Source organism: Corvus cornix, chromosome 6 (assembly GCF_000738735.6).
Source record: "Corvus cornix cornix isolate S_Up_H32 chromosome 6, ASM73873v5, whole genome shotgun sequence".
Taxonomy (NCBI): Eukaryota; Metazoa; Chordata; class Aves; order Passeriformes; family Corvidae; genus Corvus; species Corvus cornix.
In genome coordinates this window covers 21,732,635-21,754,880 of record NC_046336.1, presented here as the reverse complement: position 1 = coordinate 21,754,880, position 22,246 = coordinate 21,732,635, and the positions used below count along the sequence as shown (strand labels likewise).

The 22,246-nt window shown below is 43.4% G+C and overlaps 1 protein-coding gene and 1 long non-coding RNA gene across 3 annotated transcripts in view; both read right to left on the bottom strand.

Annotated features, from left to right (window-relative positions):
• LOC109146083 overlaps positions 1–3,130 on the bottom strand; it is a 159,762-nt gene extending 156,632 nt beyond the window's left edge. The window contains exon 1 of the long non-coding RNA XR_005602212.1: positions 3,033–3,130. This is a non-coding gene — a long non-coding RNA (uncharacterized LOC109146083). The remainder of the gene's footprint in view (positions 1–3,032) is intronic.
• Positions 3,131–7,411: 4,281 nt separating this feature from the next.
• On the bottom strand, positions 7,412–21,554 carry VDAC2 (voltage dependent anion channel 2). Of its 2 annotated transcripts, XM_039553792.1 has the most exons (9): positions 21,401–21,554; positions 17,699–17,770; positions 16,652–16,701; positions 14,241–14,393; positions 14,099–14,151; positions 13,436–13,663; positions 12,119–12,269; positions 11,176–11,233; positions 7,412–10,382 (listed from the first exon to the last, which is right to left on the bottom strand). In XM_039553792.1, the coding sequence occupies exons 2-9, from the start codon at positions 17,763–17,765 to the stop codon at positions 10,291–10,293; spliced, it is 852 nt and encodes a 283-aa protein (XP_039409726.1). In that variant the 5' UTR covers positions 17,766–17,770; positions 21,401–21,554; the 3' UTR covers positions 7,412–10,290. The 2 variants fall into 2 exon arrangements, with proteins under 2 accessions (XP_039409726.1, XP_010410870.2); XM_010412568.3 differs by lacking the exon at positions 21,401–21,554 and having other exon boundaries at positions 17,699–17,772.
• Between the last annotated feature and the right edge of the window lie 692 nt (positions 21,555–22,246).

The following is a 22,246-nucleotide window of genomic DNA, read 5'->3' as shown; positions in this document are numbered from 1 at the left end:
GCCCACAACTCTCAATGTTTACTTCATAAGGTATGTATTTTTCCATGTGCCTACCAGAAGTCAATGCTGCTGATACCTGCTACAAATGAAAACCTGGAAAGCAGGAGGAGCAGGAACAGCTGCAATGAGTAGAACTGGAAAGCTTTGTCAGACAACAATGGACACCTTTGAATTCAAGCAGAGCAGTAAGGACTACATGGGGTCCGGGAGGGAGTGGGCAATGAGATCTCCATGCTGCTCTGTGTGGAGGGACCCACATCTGCCTCCACCTCTGGCAATGTTCAGCTCCACAAACAAGGTGAGAAAGGGTCCCTCGGGTGCCTTCACCAAATTCCACCCAGCTGCCAGTGTCTCCTCAGCTTCCTGGACACATCAGCAGGGTTTTGGTGTGTCGTTTCCAGTGTCACCTTCAACATCCTCCAGCCATCTAAATGTCAGCTGCTATAAAATGCTCTCCCAAGACACTTAATCCATCTTTTCTATACAGTGTAATTAGTGGGGTCGTGCCAAAGCAGAAAGCCACAGTTAACTGTGCAACTACTGTGCCATCATGTATTATATCAAAGAGATTAACACAACCTGAAAAGAAAAAGCAGAGCCCTCCTTGGTTTCCTGTAAGCAGCAGAGCTAGATTATATTCCAGTGAGCCTCAAAGACATCCCCAGTGCAGCAGAGCATTAATTCACTATCAAAGTACAATTACAAAACACCACACACTAGGTCAAACTCCTGACAAAATGATTCCTGTACAAAAATTGGGAGTTTCTCCACAGATGTGTAGAGCCAGCTTCTATACCATCACCTCTGGGTCTTCCCACAGCTGTTGTGGATTTCAGGCACAGTCATTTCTTGGGAGCTATTCCTACCAACAGGCAGTAGTCCCTCTCCTCAGGTCAGGAGAACCATCAAGACCCCATAAGGTGTTCTGCAGAGGGTCTGTGCCACAGTACCAAAGGTGAGCTCCCTTGGCCCCTATCAAGGACTGCTGCATGGGATCAGACCTATCCTCACAATTCTGAGATTGATGCAAGTTACCACTGAAGACTAACTTGAAGGAGACAAAAGCACAAGATACATTTAATTTAACAGCCAGAGAGCCAACACTTAAATTCTTTCTGTCATTACAGGACAGGTCTCAGGTACCATCAAGCCCATCTCACTCCCCTCCCCCATGCAGCTTTGGTTACTTTGATGGCTGCTACCAAGTTTTCCTTTCTTCATTTTCAATGTAGTCAGTCACATACCATATATTGAGTAATAACCTTTAGCTCAAGTTTAAGTTCAAGTCTGTATTTAAACTTCTAGACATGGACTATGGTAAACTCTTAAGGAACACTTTAAGCATGCAGATAGGGTCTGTCTGCCTGTTGACCTTAGGAACCATTTATGGTCACGTCTACAAACTACACTAAAGATACACGAGTAATGCCGCAAAGCTAAGCATGGACAATGTTGCAAAAGACTAATTAACCTTGCACAAGCAATCTTAATTTTGACAGCCCCTATTGCATGTAGGCATTATAATACAGATTTTAATTTTATGATCAAACATTTCTGCATTCAACCTTTTATGTGGTCCTTCCTGACCTTATTGGGTTTCATATTACTTTTTTTGCCTTCAGGCTAATAAACCGAGAACCTATAAACAGGAAAGTAGCTGGCTTTTGGTAGCCTGTGCCAGTGGAAGATTCCTAGGTCGCAGAGGGGCCAAGCAGCTTTGTGTTGTGGTCACAGTTCTCTAGCAAAAGAAGTAGACAAAATCAGGGAATCACCAGCAGAAATTACAACTGCCTTTTCTGTATTTAATTATCTTAACTTTCTTCTTTGGGTTTATCTTACTTCCTAAAAGAAGACTGGACTGTTAACAGCTACAGCAACACTGAGTCATTTCAGCTAATTTCCTGTACTTTTTCTCCAAGGGATCAAAGGCTGTAAGTCAAAGGGAAGAAAAACAGAGGAGAAGAACAGGTTTTCCACAGTTATCCTGTGAAGGAAAGGATCAAAGTTAAAGCCTTTCTTCTTCTGGAAAGTTTACATTTTGACTGCTTTTCTGCTCCTCAGTCCTTCTCTCCCTTGCTGCTATGCCGGTTGTGCCTGTAACCCTGTCCTCAGGTACCCACCAGCTGCTGTGCAGGCAGCTCAGCTCACGGACCAAGGCGGGCGTGTACCCACTCCCACCCAAGGCCAGCACAGCTGCACTCTGCCGTGTGGCTGCCAGGTGCCTCATCCCCACCAGAACAAGCACATGTGACACACCATGAAAATCCAGGAAATCACAGACAGAAACATGAGAGCAGTCTCATTTCATGAAAAGAAACAGCTTAACAAAAAATGTTTATAAGGCAGCAGGCTCGTGCTTCCCACAAGCCCTGCTTTGCCAAACCCAGAGGGGACCCAAGGCCAACCACCCCACTCCTCTGGCACTGGGGTGTGCTGTGAGTTAGGAGGAACTGTGCCTAGGAGAAGCTGCTACTAATGACTATGGTGAGACTCCATGGTACATTGCTACAGCTGCCCACAAAGAAAAGGAGATGTTAGGAAATGGGACTCTGAGCCAGATTGTTTTGGAACAGAGAAGGTGTTTTAGTTAGATTGTGCTGTCTTGGCAGGGAGACTATCAAAACTCCTGCATCAGTGCTCACTCATGAATTCACCTTATGATGGGCATGAAAAAGTTAAACCAGGGGAGCTTCAAGCTATTCAAGTTTACTGCAAACAATTTCAACACAAGCTCATATACCCTAAACACAGAGAGGACTTCTGCTACAAAGCATTAAGACTCACCCAAAAGCCTACCAGTGTTGCATCAGGACTGCATGCTGTACCAGATTTCCTAAGGTACTTCAAAAGAATAATACAAAAATAAAATATTTTCTCAAACACAGTGGAAGATCAGCCTCCTAAGACTACAATATAAGCCTACACCCACAGTAAATTACAGTACCATGAAGAACTATTTGCAAATTGCAGTTCTCTTAAAAACATTTCATAAAACATTGATTCCTGAAACACAGACACCCATTCACACTCACCTAGTACAATCTTTGTCAGGGAAAATTCTGCAGCTGACAGCATAGAGGGCCACCGCCTCTGCTTGCCACAACCATGAGAATGTCTGTCAAAGCTGGTTCTGTTCAGCCCAACAAATGAACCTCCCAGGTATGACAGCAAGAGCTGCTACGTACTCCACCATAACGGGCAGTCTTCTGTCAGGGCTAAAGGACACACACTGCACACCACCAGCAAGAGAAAATAAAAACACCCCTACCCTACTCCCCAAAGCACATGCTGCCAATTATAGATGTGAAAACGATACCAGGTGTCTCTTGTGATCAGTTGCAACCCACCCAAACCACTCTACAAGTTACCAAGGGAAAAATTCACCATGTCAATTTGGCCTGGGCTCAGGCTCAGCCCCCTGCACCAGGGCAGCTGGCAGTACACCCATTTCTCCCACTCCCCAGGAGCTGAGGGGTTCAACACAACTGGCAAAGAGGTGTTTGCATGCTCTGCTTGGAGGGGAAACAAAGCCCCAAAGACCAACAAGGGTCCCCAAAGAAGACAAGGTGAGGCAGCATCCAGGAGAGGCGGTGGGGAGCCTGGGGCAGCAGCTGATTACCCAGCACCATGGATGCACTAGTCATTTTGTTTTTTCCAGGAAAGACAAATTTTGTATGTTCATGAACAAAACAGCCCAGACAAAAGTTGTCTCTCCTCCCCATCCTCAACTGCAATATTCTACACAGCAGCTTTCTAACAGCCCCTCTGTGTGAAGGGGATGGTGTCACTCCTCACAGCAGTGATGACCACTTCTGCCCCCATGGCACCAGCAGCTCAAATAGCAAAGGCTGGTGCTTCACAACAGCATCACAGAACCACAGAAACAATTAGGTTAGAAAAGACATCAGAGATCAACAAATCCAACTTGTGATAACGCCCCTGTGTCAAGTAGACCATGGCACTGAGTGCCACACCCAGTCTTTTCTTAAACACCTCCCAGGACAGACCCTCCCTGGGCAGTCCATTACGATGTTTAATCATCTTTTCTGTGAAGAAATTCCTTCTAAAGTCTAAGCTAAATCTCCCCTAGTGCAGCTTGAGGCTATGTCCTCTCAACCTGTCACCCGTTGCCTGGGAGAAGGGACTGACCCCAGCCTGGCTACACCCTCCTTTCATGTAGTTGTAGAGAGTGGTAAGGTCACCTCTGAGCCTCCTTTTCTCCAGGCTAAGCAACTCCAGCTCCATCAGCTGTTTCTCATAGGACTTGCCCTGTAGACCTTTCACCAGCTCTGTTGCCCTTCTCTGGACACACTCCAGCACCTCAATGCTCTTCCTGAATTGAGGGGCCCAGAACTGAACGCAGTACGCTGATATCACCAGTGCTGAGAGGGACAATCAGTTCCCCAGTTCTGCTGATCACATTATTTCTCATACAAGCATGGATGCCATTGGCCTTCTTGGCCACCTGGGCACACTGCTAGCCACATCCACATAGGACAGGCCCTTAGCAGACTTGCTGGGCTCTCTTCCCTGTCCCCATGCTCCAGTGGCTTGATTGACACTTAAATTAATTACAATTAATTGCAAGATGGGGGAAGAGTTTGTGAGCTACCCACACTGTAGCAGTGTGAGTTCCCTGGGCTGCAGCCATGCGCCCACACTTCTAACACGCTCTATGGCCAGCACAGCATCGGTCCAGCCCTGCCACACTGCCTGATGCCACCAGACATGGGAATATCACGGGTCAGCAACATTTCAAATCCTCCCCCTTTGCCTGCTGGGTTTTGGCAGCTGGTGTGCCCTGTCCTCCTGCCAGCGAGTGCTTCTCATAACCGAGGGTGGCCAGAACATCTCTTGGGAAATCAAGGTATCACGAGCCATCTGGGGATTTCTTTTAGAAAAGTATTGTCACGTCAGGAGCAGAGCTGGAGTCGGAAAGATAACTTGTTGCGTTAATTAATTCTGTTAGACAGGGGACTGGATGCTCCCAGGAGCCAGCTGCCGCAGGCCGTGAGAACCGGGCTGGCTGCTCCCATAGACCCGACGGGCGCTGCCCAAATCTCTCAGTCGCAGGTCTAGAGCACCCCGAGTACCGCCGTAGGCGGGGTGTTTCCTCCTCGAGTTCTGTTTCTTTATCTCAGAATCAGCTCGGGCTCGCTGCCATCCTCATTTCCCGCTGCCTCCCTCGGTCGGTGGGCTGAGGACGGTGCCCGCAGCAGCGGCTCCTCCTGAGGGCGCAACAGCGGCGTGAGGGCGCGCCGGCAGCCACCAGGTGGCGCCCACGGCCCGCGGCAGAAGCGGGGCGAGCGCTCGGCGCCCCCGATGGCGGGGGCGGCCCCGGCCGGCTTGTGGGGATCGCCCTCCTCATCGCCACTGCCTCGGAGCGCCCCGGCCGGCTTGTGGGGATCGCCCTCCTCATCGCCACTGCCTCGGAGCGCCCCGGCCGGGCTTGTGGGGATCGCCCTCCTCATCGCCACTGCCTCGGAGCGCCCCGGCCGGCTTGTGGGGATCGCCCTCCTCATCGCCACTGCCTCGGAGCGGCCCTGCACCCTGCCAACTTGGGGGGATGGCCCCCTCATCCCCAGAGTCGTGGCACCGCAGTGGGTCACGAGGAACAGTGAATTGCAACAAAGCTCGCTCGGAAGCTGCCGGGAAAACATCCCGGACTGTGCAGGAGAGAAAACTCACACACAACCCTCCCCACGCCGCAGCCAAACTCCAACCACAGCATAGCGAAACAGCATTTCTTAAACGAAGGAGAGACGTGTACGTACTAAAGAGTCATTTAAAGTGTATTTTCAATAATGTCACCATAGACCACTGAGAATCCAAGGGCAAAGCTGACTGGTACCTTGTGAGCTCCTACCTCAGCTCTCCCCTGCGTGCCGGCTCTCCGGCAGAGCTCGGGTGGCTCAGGCTGAAGCGATGAAGCACAGAGAGAGATCAGGGACATTTCGGTAATAGCCATTTAGTATTTTCATGCTCATAGGAACACAGGCAAAGTAAACAAAAAAAAAAAAGTAATAAGTGCTAAGAATGCCAAACCCTTAAACAACGTCATTGCCTCAGCATTAGAACCTTCTCCCATGGATCCAGAACGAACATCCCATGGAAACACCCGCGAACCCTTGAAACATTTCTGATATGTGTGCTACTGTTAAACAGCAGCAAGTGTACTGCAAGTACTGCCGTGGTATTAGGCTCAGCAGAAAATTCTAATTTTAAAAGATACTGAAGTAAAGGTCAGATAGTTGGAGCTGGAACAGTCCATGCTTGCCATCTTTAAAGGTCTGTCAGCACTTTTCCCAACACCAGCAGATAAATGAGGGTAGATATGAACCAAATCTCAGTATGTAACACCCCACATTTTGTCTAATAGCATTTTCACAAGTTTTAATTGCATATTCTCAGAAGTGACTTTGCCAAAAAAAAAAAAAAAGCTTCCTCTTTTTATATAAGCATTTGTATTGAATTTGCAACTTAAGTAAAAGATGCTGTACATGATGCTCACAAAAATCCAGTTGCTTATTGCTTCCCATTTGACCCAGCAGCATGTGGAAAGGACCCAAAGCACAACTAAGAGGCAGGCCCAGAAATAATCATGAGAAGGGAAATATCACTAAATACCACTAAATGAATGCACACTACACTAATGGATATAATCCGTGTTATTATTACTATTCCAGATTGGGAACAGAAACATTCCACTGCAAAGGGAAACTGACAAACACAATACAACCACTTACAATAAATGTAGCCTTTTCATGCCACGTAACAACCCAACCAGCTTTTTCTTTGGGTTTTCCTCTCTGCCAGTTGGTTCCCAGGAAGCATTTCTACCTGCCATTAAGACACTACTGCTACAGGTGTGAGCCAGTTTTATCATTACTGACTCACCTTGCATAGAATTGCTTCTGTCTTTGCTCACCGGTCTGATAAGGAAACAAGAACCTTTGGTAAAAGCAGGGCTGAATCATCCATGCATGAGCTGTCTCTTGTTTGCTCGGTTCTACTTCCCCTAGGAGAGCAGGCACCATAAATTAAATGTGTATTTGTGCCCGGCCGACGGCATGTTGCAGCAATGAGCCAAACACCAGAACAGGACATTAGAGGGCAGCAAGCACACTTACTGCTGCCTCGCTTTATCCAGAGCCACGGGAAACGTAAAAAGCCCTGTCCCAACGCTTGGGGGCGAAAGGTTTCCATGCCCATTCCGAAACAGTTCCCAATTTCCAGCTTTTGAACAACTACAGTGTGCAAGAGGCAGATGTAGGAATATACCACACCCAGCTGAACCACGTGAAGAGTGCAAGGTTAAGTGAACCAACCTGGAGAATTTCTACAGCACAGGAAGAGCATAAACGTTCAGGACACTCAGACAGTAACTTGTGAAATCCAGGGCATCATAATCTCATGTGAAAGGATTTTTATTTATGAAAGCGTGATTAGGTCTCTTTGCAATACACAGACACCCCCTGCTCCAGCTGTACCAGGCAGGAATGCAATGCTACAGTTCACACAAACAGAACGATGCTCTAGTCATTGGTTATCTCAAGTGGTGGGGGGTTTTTTATTCAGGACACTTGAGGAAAGGCTGTCTGGCACTGCAAGTTAAGGCTTTTTACATATTTTAGTAAAATGGAGCCATATAAACTACCAACATTCCTTACCACAAAACTCTAATTACACCACAAGCTTCTGTAACAGTTGAAAAGTAAGTCTGAAAGCCGTTTTTAATAAGCCTCACTTGAGAGATAGCAAGAAATAGATGCTGAACTTCCTTTTCATGTTCAAAGTAGTGATTTACGACAATATTTTAGGATAACTCACATTTGCACAGTTCTCTTAACTACTGCAGAGCCCTTTTACTTCTCCAGTTGCCTATCAGCATTATAGCAAATACAACTATTTAAGGTTTAAAGGCTGAGGACTAGTAAAGTCATGCACACTTACAAAGAGTAAAATGAGCAGGTTCAAGTTTTCCATTACTAATTTTTAAGAGTTGAAGAGAAATGCAGCAATATGTGCTTCTATTTCACTTACCCATTTTGTGACCTCAGGAAAAAAACATCTAGAGGAGCAGGTAGTGAAGAAAGAGGTTATAGTGTTTGCTTCTAAAATAAAAAAAAAACCAACAAAACCCACAAACCACCATCACCAGAAAAAAAGTCAATTACAGCCCTATCAAAAGCTGAGAAACATCAGTGTCACTGGTTTAAGGATAGAAACAAGGCATCATTCGTAACCAAAAGACACAATTAATTATTTGCCTGGGTGCTGCAGCTGGACAATGCATACAGGCACACAACATTTCAGGGAGGTTTTTTTGGGGTTTGGTAGGTTGGTTTGGTTTGGGGCTTTTTTGGTTTGTTTTGGTTTTTTAAGGTTTAGATTTTTTTCTTTTTGTGGTTTTTGTATCAGAAGAAGCCCAGACACTCTTTGTGAGGCACCAAAGAGGGTTATACTGAAAAGAGACCACATATAAAAAATTCAATGTCTGGCTGCATGGTCTCTAGCTTTTAAGTGGCCTAGCACATAAAACCACCTCAAACTAAAAATACGTACTACAGACCTTAACATGCAATGACAGCAATGAATTGCACCTTACATGCTTCTTCCACCATCAAGGGGTAGAAATATGACTCAGACAAGGGCATTTAGTGACAACAGCAATAAAGGTAATCCAAAGCACAAATGCTTTGCTATCATGTAAGAAAACTAGTCAAACACACTAGCAAGCCTGCTTAAGAGCCTGAGCTGGACGCTTAAGCTCTACTGTCTTCTGCAAAGGTAGCTCAGCTACTCCACAGCTAAAGCCTAAACACAGGTGGTTCATAACAGAGTGCTTCACGTGAGAATTTCAGTCTGAGGGCAACAATGCGGGATGGAACAAGACCTCGAGGAAATCACTGAGACTTTTATGGGCATTAATTTTAATCCAGTATCAACTGATAATACTTTTAAACCAGAGAAAGCTTCCTGATCATAAGCCAGCCACCTGCACTATGAAGGGAGCTGCTGTGAATCACTGACTGCAAGACTAAGTATCAAGACACCCTTCTCAGCTATGAGAGTGTCTTAAGAAGTAGGCTCCAGGCATTCCCCCAAGCTCAGTAAATCCCAACTCTTAAATGTAACCAGTGCAACTACATGTATTTAATATATTCCACATTAAAAACATTCACACCTAGTTCAACCTTAAGGGATATTGGGTTCACAGACCAAATATCCCTCATACTTCTCTCTTATTAATATCCTGGAAAAACATGAGTTTTCCCATTATTCTGCAAGTTTCTGGACTTAAAATGGGTATCTGCCAAGATTTATTAGTTAAAGGGAAAGCAAGATCAGATGCATTTTCCTCAATCTCCATTTAAAATTGTCTTTATTTCAGTCATTTTAAGCAGAAACCTCTCACAGCAGTTGGGATAAGCAGGCTGTTATACCATTACACTGTTACATTCAATTGCAGAGATACATCTCACTTCATACAAATATAAGCAAAAGGTGTTTGTGGTGAGGTTTTTCAAGGAACATTTCTTAAATGTCTCAGTGTGCCAAGTACATCGATCTGCACTTTTTGCATCAGGAGGCCAACTAGGACCACAGTATATCTCGCCTGTGGATCACAGGGGGAATTAAACCATTGTGTTGTCACAAACCTTACCTGACAGAAAAGCACATTCAATTTGCTTGAGGAATCCAACTGTTCACCTATATTCAGTATTGTCATGGGTGGGGGTCCTTAACTGCACAAAGGTACAGAGCACTACTTCTTGGATTACTTAAAGTTAAAACTTAACTGAGCACTACCCTCCTAGCTTCACTCTTAAAATATCTGAGGCACAAGTATGTGTGTGTACTTGTTTTATTCATAATTTGTCTTGGGATACCAAACGTATTTCTAGCTCAGGTCATTCAACAAAATTGTTGACCTCATTTCAAAACATCCAGTGATCCATTTTTCATTCATTAAAAGGAACATAAAAACAAACATGCACACAATTGTACAGTTTTCATAAATGTCTATTTCATTATTTGTGGGTAGCGCATTAAACAGTTAAATACATTTAAATAATGTTTAAGTGACTGCACTAATGCAGAATTTTAACTAGATGGGTAACCAATTTAACTAGAAACCAGCTAACAAGTAACTGTCTAAATACTTCAAATACAGCTCTTGTTCTAGGTCATCCTTCCTGGAAAAAAAAGCCTGCTGGTCACATTGGAAATACATTTTAAGGCCAAATTCTTCTGATATCCCTTCTCTGCAGCAGTTTCTTCACCTTTTCAAGCCTCCAATTCCAGGCCAAGACCAAGTTTATGGCCACCAGCATTGATGCTCTTTCCATCTATCAGGGCGGACAGTGTAAGCTTCACACCTGTAAGATTTTTAAGCAGCAGGTTTACAACACACACAGTAGCTTTCATGCAACTCAGCCTCTGTCATTACAAGTCCCTCTCTTTCTATACAATTACTTTCCTCTAAAGATTTTTAGAGGAGAATGCATTTACCCATGCAATCTGCTGAAAGTCAGTCACGTGAAGAAAGCTGTATGATTTTTGTAAACAGTTATGAAGTGAATACAAGTCTCTAATTGCAAAATACACAAGAGTTCTCCTCTACTACATTAAGACATGCAAAGGAGGAGGAACACTGTGCATACACAGACACTCCTACCTATAAAGGGATAGAATGAAATTAGGATTTTTACTGGTTTTCAAATAAGGAACTAACCAATGGTAATATAGCCTTAACAGGTGCTTTCATATTTAAGCAGAACAAGTTAAGTTCTGGAGGGTTTTTTTACTAAATATGAAAAGCAGGAAGTGTGGGGTTTTGACAACCATAATTTGAAGACCTGCTATCATTCAACATGGTATAACTGGACAAAGCAATGCTTTGCCTAGCCAAAAGCTAAGCTGTCAAACATAATACAGTCCACTCCTGCACAGATCAGTGAAGAATATAATGCATTAATACCATTAGATAGAGTTTGTCTTGTTTAGATAAAGGTTTGATGTACGACTGACGCTACTGTAAAACATCTACTTAGCCTTCAAAGAAAAAATTATTCTGAAGGAAAATAGTTGCACATAAATGTAGATATCTCAATTATTTTCTTTAGGATGCATAGAAGATATATATAACATAATTCACATGATAGCTCTTACCTGGCCTCAGGGTCTGGGTGTAACCCACTCCAACTAGACTAGAATTGTTCACTTTTGCCTAAAAAAAAAAAACCAAACAATTGAAATGTTCTAACTGATTAGTTATTTGTTACCATTCAGAACCACAGCAACACTGCCGTTACCACTTAAACCAAATTTTACTGTTCTTTCAGTACCCCTGTGCTTCCTGAATTCTCTCCTTCCAGCTATGCCCTCGTCCCTCAACTTACAGCGGAAGCAGTAACATATTTAAGAGCAGAGGGAATGTAAGGGCAGGGAGAACTGTTACTGGAATGTGGTTTTGCAGGTGAACTTCACCACTTCCCCCTTTGCAGAAGGTAGAGCCATCTACCACCAGTGTCCCAAAAAATGCCACATCAGAAGAATCCTACATGTTCATATTAGTATTAGTATCATATTAGAAGAATTAGTATCTTGCAAGTCCAATCAGTCATGCAGCAAACATTTCATATTATCATCGTAAACAATTTGTACAAAATTATTTATGTCACTTTGCATCACTTCATCAACAGGATGATTCCAACTTTGTAACATACAGGAAACTTTTCTGCTGATCAACTTTTAACCAGTATTGCCAGAGTTCTTACCATGAGAATGTGACAGAGCTCTCCAACAACTGGCGTAAAAAATTTTCTGTAAACTTACAGAACCAGACATGAAGGTTTTTTGACAATTGTGTTTTTCTTTTAATAAATACAGTAGGATCTCTAACATAAGCATATTTGACAGCCAGATTCTATGAGACTTTGCTGTAAGCAACATTACAGAATTTAAATACTGCTGGTTTCATTATAATTGCCTGGACTGTAACAGTAATTCCTACAAGGCCTCCCAGTCTATTTTGTACTAATAACACACGGACTCACAGAAACTGGAAATACACTATACTTTGCACAACCCTTCAGGTTACAGCCATACTTACTGAGATAGAAGCAGTGGAATCCAACTTGTATTTAGCTGCAATGCCAAAGCGAGTGCTGTTGCTACCTGCTGTCCAAGCCAGGTTTACAGCAGTTTCAAGAGAGTCACTCACTTTTTGGTAAATTGACCCACCAAATTCGGAACCATCATTGCTGCACAAATTAAGAGAAAAATTAGTTTCCTATTTGCATAATCCCCTCCTTTTGTTTCCCCTTTTATTTTAATACTTCAGATTTTTATTCAAATAAGAATTTCAAAACTTTGAGTTGCTTCCCATTTTTTGACAAGAGAGGGGAGATGAACAAAAGCTTCAGGGCAAAATTAAACTGCAGTAATTCATGGAAATAAAAAGGTATTTCAGAGTGCTACAGCTAATTCTCATGTTAATTGTCAAACAAAGTCCTTGAACAAAATTCCAGATCACATCCTTACAAAACTGACAGATACGTTAATGGTTACAAAATGGGCATTCTGAATTATATGATTATTGAGTATGTGAAACTCCTGAAGAACTGGATGACCTTTCAAAAATCTGTCACAATGTTTTACATTAGTAAATTGAAACAGAATTCTTCCAGTCCAGACTATAAAATATTTTGTTGTTTTCTCCTATATTCTTCAATTTCCATGAATTCAGATAGAATCCCCTTGCTTCCCTTCAAAAGCAAAAACTTTTAACTACCTAAATGCACTAGAACTCCACCAATTTTATTAATTTGGATTGAAAACACCATGTTTTTCAGTACGTTTTGATCAGATTGCTGTGAAGATCTAAAGGCAGAAGTCTGAAGAAAGTTCATAAACAAGATGCCTTACACTTGTTTAGTTATACTGTTTCATGCACTCTTCATCCCTGACAGGCAAGAAGATGAACCTCCACAAAAAGTCCAAAAGCAAAGATCTAGTCTTGCTCTAGAAACTACTACAGCATTAGTGCAACACTAACTACTACCTCTAACAAATCTACTGCCCTTAAATTACAATCTGATACAATTCAATATAATGGGATAGCCAGAAAAAGCATTATGATCAGTTCTACATAACTGAAGTACTCCACTTCCAATTTGCATGTACTTCAGTATTTGGTAAGCTGCATCACGCGTTATGCTGCAAGTGCTAACCAGTCACAGGTGTTGACTGTTTTGAAAAAGAGAGATACCAAGTCTCATTTACATTTATTTAGAGTTTCCTATTGAAAAACACACTCCATTAATAGCCTTGTAAGCACCTCTTGATATTTCAAGCATTTGTATTTTAACTAGAAGGAAAGGTAAAGAAAGCCTGCTTCTGGAAAGCCGGAGAAGTTTTCAGTACTTACACATTAGTGTGCAGTTGGAAGTCTCCAGTCTTGTAACCCACAGAGAAATTATTTCTTGTCAATTTTGATTTGGCACTATCAAAAGTCATCTGATAACCAGCAAGCCAGCCTTCAAAACCAAAGACAGCTGAACCATGGATTGCAGGTCCGGCAAAATCAAAGTCAACATCGCAACCTAGGTTTACGCATTCACGTTTATAAGCTGACTTAATTTTACCACTTTTCTTTCTGAAACAGAGAAAGAGTTATCTTAAGAAAAGCATACATGATCCTCCTCAATGATCTGCCCAGTTCAAGTCCTATGACTCTACACAACGTATCTAAATGCCTTGCACATGCATCCCATCCCCTGGACCAGGCAAAAGTACAGCCAGCCCATCCAGAGCACACAGAACTACTGCAAACAGGCACTTTCTGATTAATGTAGCAGCAGTTGCATGTCTCCTGCAATCTTCCAGGTATTTCTATCCCATAAAATAAGTAAAGTTGTGAAATGTGCAATACTAACCCCATAGTGATGTGGTGGTAAAGAGCCTTTAGCACTGGGACGTGCTAAGCTGGATCAATAGCAAACCATACAAACAGCTCTGTCAATACCACAGACCAGATCAACAGACCATGGGTGTTGCTACTCCCTAAGGTAAAAACATCAACCATTCTTACCCTGTATTTGGTGAGAAAGTTGTATCAAATGTCAACTTCAAGCCTTTGGCAATCTAATTGAAGGGTGGAGAAGATAAGATAAAGCTATAAATTCAGTTCTTACACAGAGGTAAAGCAAATAAATATTCTCCTAATCTATTACCTGATCTTCAATTGCAATTTCTGTTCCCAGAGTGTTATCTGTGTTCCATTTTTCTGTGAAAGTCAGACCATACTCAGCCCACTTGTATTTGGTCTCCAAGCTCCCATTCACTTTTCCAGTGTCTGTGTTCGATGAACCAGATGTTGTGAATTCCTAAAATGCACAGAAGATACATGTCATCCTGAAAGCATTACAGAGAGTGTTTCCTTCAGCAAGCCCTAAGACCTTGTTACAATATGGAAAAAATTTAAAATCAGTAGACAACTTGCAGGGGGAGAAGGGAGAATAGCATAGCCAAGAACTAATGACTCATGCCCACATGGAGCCTCCCCCCAATCCCCATCTCAACTGCAGTGTTCCTGCCACCCCTACAAAATGTACAGGGTGGCAACCTAACTCCAAAGCAAGACAGTAGCCACCATAAGGATCCTCCTCTAAAGCAGAAACAAGTTCTTAAAATGTAAGGCTCAGTTTAATACTCCCAATGAAAAGTTAAAAATCAAACCAAGAGCCAAGAACACTCTAAGGCACATAATGCAACTCCAGTAAAATTCTTTAAGGATCACATATGTATTTTCATTATTCTTGTCAACCATCCCTGAAGATAAATAATGTGCAACTGTAAAATGTCATAGAATGGCATCACTTTTCAAATTAGGGATGGGGTGGGTGCTTTGGTTTTTTGTTTGGTTTGGGTTTTTAATTGTTTCTTAAAGAGAATTCTTAGTCTACCCAATGTGTTAGCCTTTCACACCAGCCATAGGCAGACATGTTTTACTGACACCTGTAAAATTCCTAATCCCCTGGCACTTTGGTTCCATGACACAGAAATAACATTCATGTTTGAAGTGGGAGAGCTAAGCAAACAGTCTGGGTTTATAGTATGGTATGATCTTACCTGGAACTCTTGGAAGTACTTAGAAGTCAACAGTATCACTCACATTTCTTTATTAAAAGAAGTAATCACTGATGTCTCTCTCTATTTGCATTCTCGCAAAGAACAGAATGAATAGTTTCTGTGTACCACTATTCAAAAACTGAAGGCAATTAGAAGTGGAAGCCATGTTTGCAAACACATGTTAAAGAGCTCTTTCCAGTGGAAGAGCTCTTTCCAGTGAAGAGCTCTTTCCCAGTACTATTTCCCTTATGATTGAAGAAGTTCATTATTTCAACTTCTTAAAACATTTAATTAAACATTTTGATCTCTGTCTTCCTCCATGCACAACATTCTTTTCAAACAGACTTCTCACACTTACCTTCCCCAGAGGGAAACACAGATTTGAAATCACAAGTCCTTAAGCACTCTTACAGCAAAAGCCCAGACAGCACAAAATGAACGTGGTTGAGACTGTTCTTTAATGGTGGCTGATCAAATTTAACCACATCCAAGACATGTGCTTGTATTATGTTAGTGACCCACTACACCATACACAGTTGCATAATTCTAGTAGGTCTATTTCTTGGCAAGGGATGGGCACTACACAAATACCTTCAGCTTTAATCTCTTGCTTTGTGCTATTCCTACTGCAAAGGGTCTATGTGACTGTAACCATTGCGGCAACAGCTTCAGGAGAAGCAAAGTATTATATTATCTCTTACCTCTGCCTTAAAACATCTGTAGTACATATATGCCAGCAGTTTCTCCTCCTGGGAAGGACGGCTTATAACTAATACAGGATTCACATTAGGGCTTGGATTTTTCAGAGAATTTTACCAGCATAACTGGTAGTCCTCCAGAGAAACAAGCTAAGGTAAGAACAACTACCTCTGTAATAGGGCTCTTGCAAACTGTTTTTCAGTTGGGATACAGACTTCTAGAAAAAAACAGAGCATATAACCCACGAACCTTGTTTCTAACAGCAAGGTACACTGCTCAGGCTCCAGTTATGGGGAGGAAAAAAAATAAATCTACCTTTGTATCTTGCAAAGTCTGCTCTAGAAATAGATAAAAGTTACAGGGGGCACTGCTTGCATGACCAAGACATCTTGCATGGAACACTACTGCAACGCTTTAATACCTAGAGGAGCCAAAGATTCAACATGCTTATTCAATGCCAACTACTTCATACCAAAATCAAGATCACAGAAATTTCCACCAAACAGTATCACAAGATACTTCAGAAATAAAATCTGTATACTATAATTGGTATATTAAAATACTTTATTTGTTCACCTTCACACTTAAGACCAGGGACAATTAACAAACCCTTTTATTATGCAAAGATTACTGAACAAGACAATATTCCTGATACATTCAGATCTTTAGGGGCTTCTGAAATTCTCTTACACCAGAAATTTGTCATTCATATAACCTATAAAATACTTAACAACATCTGAAAAGTGCTCTTTTTAACTAAGTATCAGAACATAGCTAGAAAAAAATATAATTAATTAAATTTACTTAAACTCACCACTCCACTTGCAGATTTTGTTTTCACATCCAGTTTCACCAACCCAAAACCTTAACAAAGAGAAGTCAAAGTCAGACAATTAGGCCTTAACTAAGGCCCTGCACATTTTTCAATAAGCTGGTCTTTCAGGCAGTCTCAGCAGTGTCCCACATATATACACATATATAAACAGCTACAGAGTGACTTCAGCAACATTAAACTTTTAGATGCCTCAGCAGGTAAAGGAGGCCTCTCCAAAACAAGGCAGGGAAGTGCCTCTCAGTTCTACATTAGTACATTTAACTACCAAATGATGCTTCCAAGAGGAAATACATTATTTTCTGTTCCTGGAATGGAATAGTTTTTATAGTCAATGCCTTTTAAAGAGCTATCCCAACGCATAACATGCCTCTTTTAGCACCAAGACAAAATATCTCAAAGTAAAAAACTGTAAAGCAAAGTCACTGGGAAATACACAACCACTGGAACTGTAATAATATAAGTACGTTTTATGGGAGTGTCAGTTCACATTGTTATCCAGAGAGGTGAGCAACAGTCTTGGTGAAAAAAAGCCCACACTTTTCCAAAGACCAGAAAGAAACAGCACTGTGACAAAGAATGATTTAACTATGCAGCTGTCTGGTATTAATACATTTTAAGATGTGGAAGGATTCTTTTTTCCAATAGCCATTCCTCTTTCTAGTCCAAAAAAGGCTACAACACTACACTGGTATATAACCCTTTCTATATCAACCAACGTTGTGGCACAGACAGACCAGTAAACAAAGTGTGCTCCTAAGTTAAACTACACTTGCTGCTTACATTCTTTCATACTTGCACACCTCTGACATTTATGTGGCTTGAGCAGTAAGATTTAATAACCTTCACATCAAAACAGCCCACAAAAAGCCTTCAATGATCTGTTAGTTGGCAGTAAAGATATAAACACAGCACACCTTCCTCCTCCCCAAAAACACTGGTATTTGATCATTTGATTTTCCATACAGACTTAAAAAGGCAATTCATTGTTGCACCTCAAACACCACTTATAAAAGGTACTATTCTTACCATATCCTTTATTGAAGATATCTCTGGCAGGTTTGCCAAGGTCTACATATGATGGAGGAATCGCCATTGGAGCTGAAAGGTAAGGGGCTAATTAATAATGAACCTTTTACCACTGCACACATGAAAAAATGCTACCCCAATTCTTTCAAGATAGTCTTTAAGACTGATTAATCTACATAAAGGCAATTAATAGATAAAATTGATATAATTATACACCTATAATTAATAGATACAATACTACAGCATTCCGTGAAACACCTAGATTTTCAATGAAGGTCACTGAACACAGGATGTTTTCTTGGCTTAGGCAGAGAAGAGGCATTGCAGAGAAAAGGCATTACAAGACCACCCAGTTTGTAATTTCTCAGGTAGATTTCTCCATACAACTTTCATTACCAGAAATTAACAAGTAACTCACATTTCCAGAGTTGGCATAGTTACTGCCAAAAACCTGGACACTGGAAATCTAACAACCTGTAATGCAGACAGTTATTCCCTGAAGTTCTACAAAGTCGAATTTGACACACGCTTATAAAACTACCTGAAAGTACCGACAAGGTTTAATTTTCGAAAATGTAAAAAGAGAGCATATCTGCTCTCCAACATCATTTTTGCCCCATATTTTAGATGGCAGACACACAATGTAAAAAATAACATGTAACACCATTAACCAGCAATCGATCTGATAACATACAAGAGTTTAAGTTTGGGAGGTTGTCTTGTTAGTTTAAAACATCCAAGTAGGAGGAGTGCGGGGTCTGTGAGATCTCTTTACAAGTCCCCTTCTCAGACAGGGAGCCACTGTTAAAGAACCTGTCACTGCAGATGAGCTATGGCCCAGCCTCTCTGGCCCCACGGACAGACACCAGGCTAAGGTCTCACCCAGGCCCGTATCTCACTCTCCTCCCTGGGAAGATAAGAGTGTATCTGTACCCTCCTTGAAAGACTTTTCCCATGATTTCAACAGCAAGAGGCTGCTGTTACACAGGCCCTGTATTTTAAAGTTGAGAAATACAGAAAACAGAGCGTATTAGTAACTCCCCCCCATGCTGTGAAAGGGGGGAGAAGGGATGGGGGGAACAACAAAACTAACTAGACAAGGCAATGAAAAGGCTAAGCACAAGCAAACAAAAATCTTATCTTCTCAAACTGATTGGTCACATTTGTTTAGCAGGCAGAGTCAGATTAACATAATTGACTTTTTATCTTGCTTTTGTGTGGTGGATTGATTTTATTTTTCTTTTTAAGTAAATGAAAACATTATCTTTAGAACTTGAAAAATAACAAGTGCAGTGTTCTCACATGTTAACTTCCAAACCCTAATTACACCTGCCATATATAGCCAAATTGTATGAACTGCTACTATTAAAAAGAAAAACCAAACTATTTTAGCAATCAATGGGAAGGCACAAGACTGTTTCTTTTCCTTCTACAACTCATAATGCAGTTTTCCAGAGCACCCTACTTCAGCTCCCTACTGCCCTAAGAGGATAATTTCAACCTCCTCTGAGAAACAATATTTACACTCAGTTTCACACACATACACACAAATTCAGAAAAACATCTTTAGCAAAGATGTCTAAACTCTACAACCAGGTCACTATATCAAGATATCTATCACTTGCTTAAGGACAAGTCTGGTTTTCCAGGGAGTTAAGCTAAACTTTTTTTTTTTTAAAGAGACATAAAAATGGCTTAGAGCATCTGAAGTTTGAAGAGACTTAGCCCAAGTCCAAGCCTACAGAACAACAGACCTTAATCCCAGTGACAAGCCATTAAATGATTCCTATTATTTATTCCATAAAAAGAAGCAGGTGAGAGATCAAATTACAAGGGAGAGTGAGACCTCTCGCCTGTAAATTTCTGCCGTACAGCAACTGTACAATTCTTTAGCAGTTTAAAATATTACAAAGAAGGTTTAGCTACATGTTTCCTTTAATGAACAGATCTCTAACTAGCATCTTCAGAAGAATAATTATTTCTAGTTTTGAAGTTTCATATTAGCCTTCTGCACAGACATGCTTTTACAGTGAAAATAAATGAGCTTTTCCCTTTTGTTTTCAATGTTTTCAAACTGACTAGACAACCAATACAGACAAGAGATTTATGCTAAGCAAAAATGTCTTGAGAAGTTAACAAACTTGTATCTGTGTCAAAATTCAGAGGATTATTACAGTAAAAAGGATGTTGCCATTTAATCTGGCCTAGTTAAGCATCCTTACTGCTTCAGTGAAACCAGCCAGTATTTGTCAGACATTCCAGCCTACAGATGCAAGTTTTGTAATAAAATATTGGAAGAAAGTACAATTGTCACACTGCTGTTCTAATACTATACTATAAAACTGACAGGGATGGATGAGGACAAAACAGAAAACCAAGAGTTAATTTTCGATATACTGAATACCTGATAAATCAGTGTCATCATCAGAATGCTCATTAAATGAAAACAGGGCCATAAAAAAATCAGTTCTGTGTCCTCCAATGTTAGCTCGGTTTGCAAATTCTTATAACCACAAGTAATTTTCTTCAACCCCATTTTTCCACTTAAAAACTAATTAGAAGTGACTAAACTATAAGTACCACTTAGCAACTACAGGTTTGTTGTAAAAACTGTAAAATAATTGACTGGAAGTACAGAATATACTTGAACCAAGTGAGAGCTCCACCTTAATCTTTGCTTCATGCCACCGTGACCAAAAAAAAAAAAAAAGAAAAATTAATCTGTTACTCAATAGTCACAATCATGCTTTCTTCTGTGATTAAAAAAAACCCAATCACCTCAATAACTGAACAATGTATTAACGTTATTGGAATTACTACATCACAGTTTTCCTTGGAGGTACTATTTCAAAACTCTCACGCCCCACAATTACAGAATGCCACAGACTTCTATTAAGATTTCTAACAAAGATCTCAAGATATTCAAGAACAAGCTACAACTCAGATCAGGTCATAATAAAAAAAAAAAACAACCCTGTACTCAAGCAATTTTAAAAAGCAACAACTACGCCGAAATTATCCCAGTATCCCAACCAATAACAACAGAAAAACCGAGATTATTTAAAAATTAAGTTAATTAATTAAGTTAAAATACATCGGACACACGGTGACCTTCAGGCTTACGCTGATACGCAGAGCTTAAAAAGAAAAAAAGCCACCTCCTTACCCTTGCATTAACTCTCTCCCTACTCACAGATGGAGGTGGTCACGCCAGCCTAATACTGGCCAAGCCAACGCAAAAACTAAAAAGGCAAGGTCTGGAAACGGACTACAGGCTCAGGGAGCGAAGGCAGGGGTAGTAAAGCAGCGCCTCCCAGAGGGGAAGGGCAGCGAAGTGGAGAGCGGGGATGCGGCCGCAGCCCGGGCAGGGCAGGGCCGGGCCGGGCCGAGCGGCGGCCCCAGGCCCAGCGCCAGGCGCGCCGCCCGCCCCGCCGCAAGGTGAACCGACCCGCTCGGCGCGGCCATCTTGGGCATCCCGGCCTGACCCTCCCGCCCCGCCGCGGCCTCGCGCACCCGAGCGGCGGGCCGCGGGGGCAGCGCACACGGAGAGCCCCCCGCCCGCCCCGCCGAACCCGGGAGCGCAGGGACCCGCCCGCGGCCCCGCCACCCCCGGCCCACGCGGCCCCAAACCCACTCGCCGCCGGGCGAGCCCCGCCCGCACCCCTCTTGCCCCGCGGGGCCGGTCGCGGCCGGGGCCGGCACCTGCGTGTCGCGGACGGGCGGCGGAGCGGGGCCGGGGCCGGTCGCGGACGGGTGGGGCCGTGCAGAGGCCGCGCTGCTACAGCCACGGGCACTGGAGGGCGAAGTGAAGGAGACACCGATCCGCCCGCCCGCCGCTGCCGCCGCGCAGGACCCCGGTGCGCCGGGACCGCCCCGCCCGCCGCCTGCCCCGCCCGCTGCGCCGCGCCACCACCCGCCCGGCGGGAGGCGCCGGCAGCCGCGGCCCAGAGCTCGGCAGCGCCGGGCGGCGCCGCGGCCCCGAGCGAGGAGCCGGACGGGGCGCCGCGGCCCGGCAGGCGCTCGGACGGGCAGCCCCGGCGGCGGCGGGGGCCTGCGAGAGGGCGGGGCCCGCGAAGGGGCGAGGCCCGCCGGGGCCGCTGTGCGCAGGGTGGGCAGAGGCGTCGGGTCCGCCCGCGGGGCAGGAGAGGCTCCTTACAGGCCGTAGCAGCCGCGCCCGGGAGTCTTCCGCCTTGAGGCGTGCAGGGGAACGTTCCTCTCTGGGGACGGGCGGCCCTCGACTGCACATACAGCAGGATTCATGTGCCGCTGCCCTTCTCGGGAAACTACCAGTCACCCTCCCAGGGCCCACCCGCCTCCCGTCCGGCACACGGACTGGAGAAGCCCTTCAGCTGGGGCCAGCCGCCGAGACCCGCCCCGCAGCCGGGGAGCGTTTGTGCAGATGGCGCTTGCCGGAAGCAGCCGCTGTTCCTTACAGCCCCCAGGAACCCTTTTCCTTCCTACAGCGGCCGCGGAGCACGGGGCCATGACGCAGTGCCCAGCATCGCTCCGCTGGGATGCTCGCCTTGGCTGTCCCACTGCCACTGAACA

Coding starts and splice junctions, on each gene's coding strand:
- VDAC2 (XM_039553792.1), bottom strand. CDS start 17,765: ATGGCGATTCCTCCATCATATGTAGACCTTGGCAAACCTGCCAGAGAT. Junction 14,152..14,240: donor AAATTGCAATTGAAGATCAG/GTAATAGATTAG, acceptor CCCTTCAATTAG/ATTGCCAAAGGCTTGAAGTT. Junction 11,234..12,118: donor ATTCCACTGCTTCTATCTCA/GTAAGTATGGCT, acceptor TTTTTTTTTTAG/GCAAAAGTGAACAATTCTAG.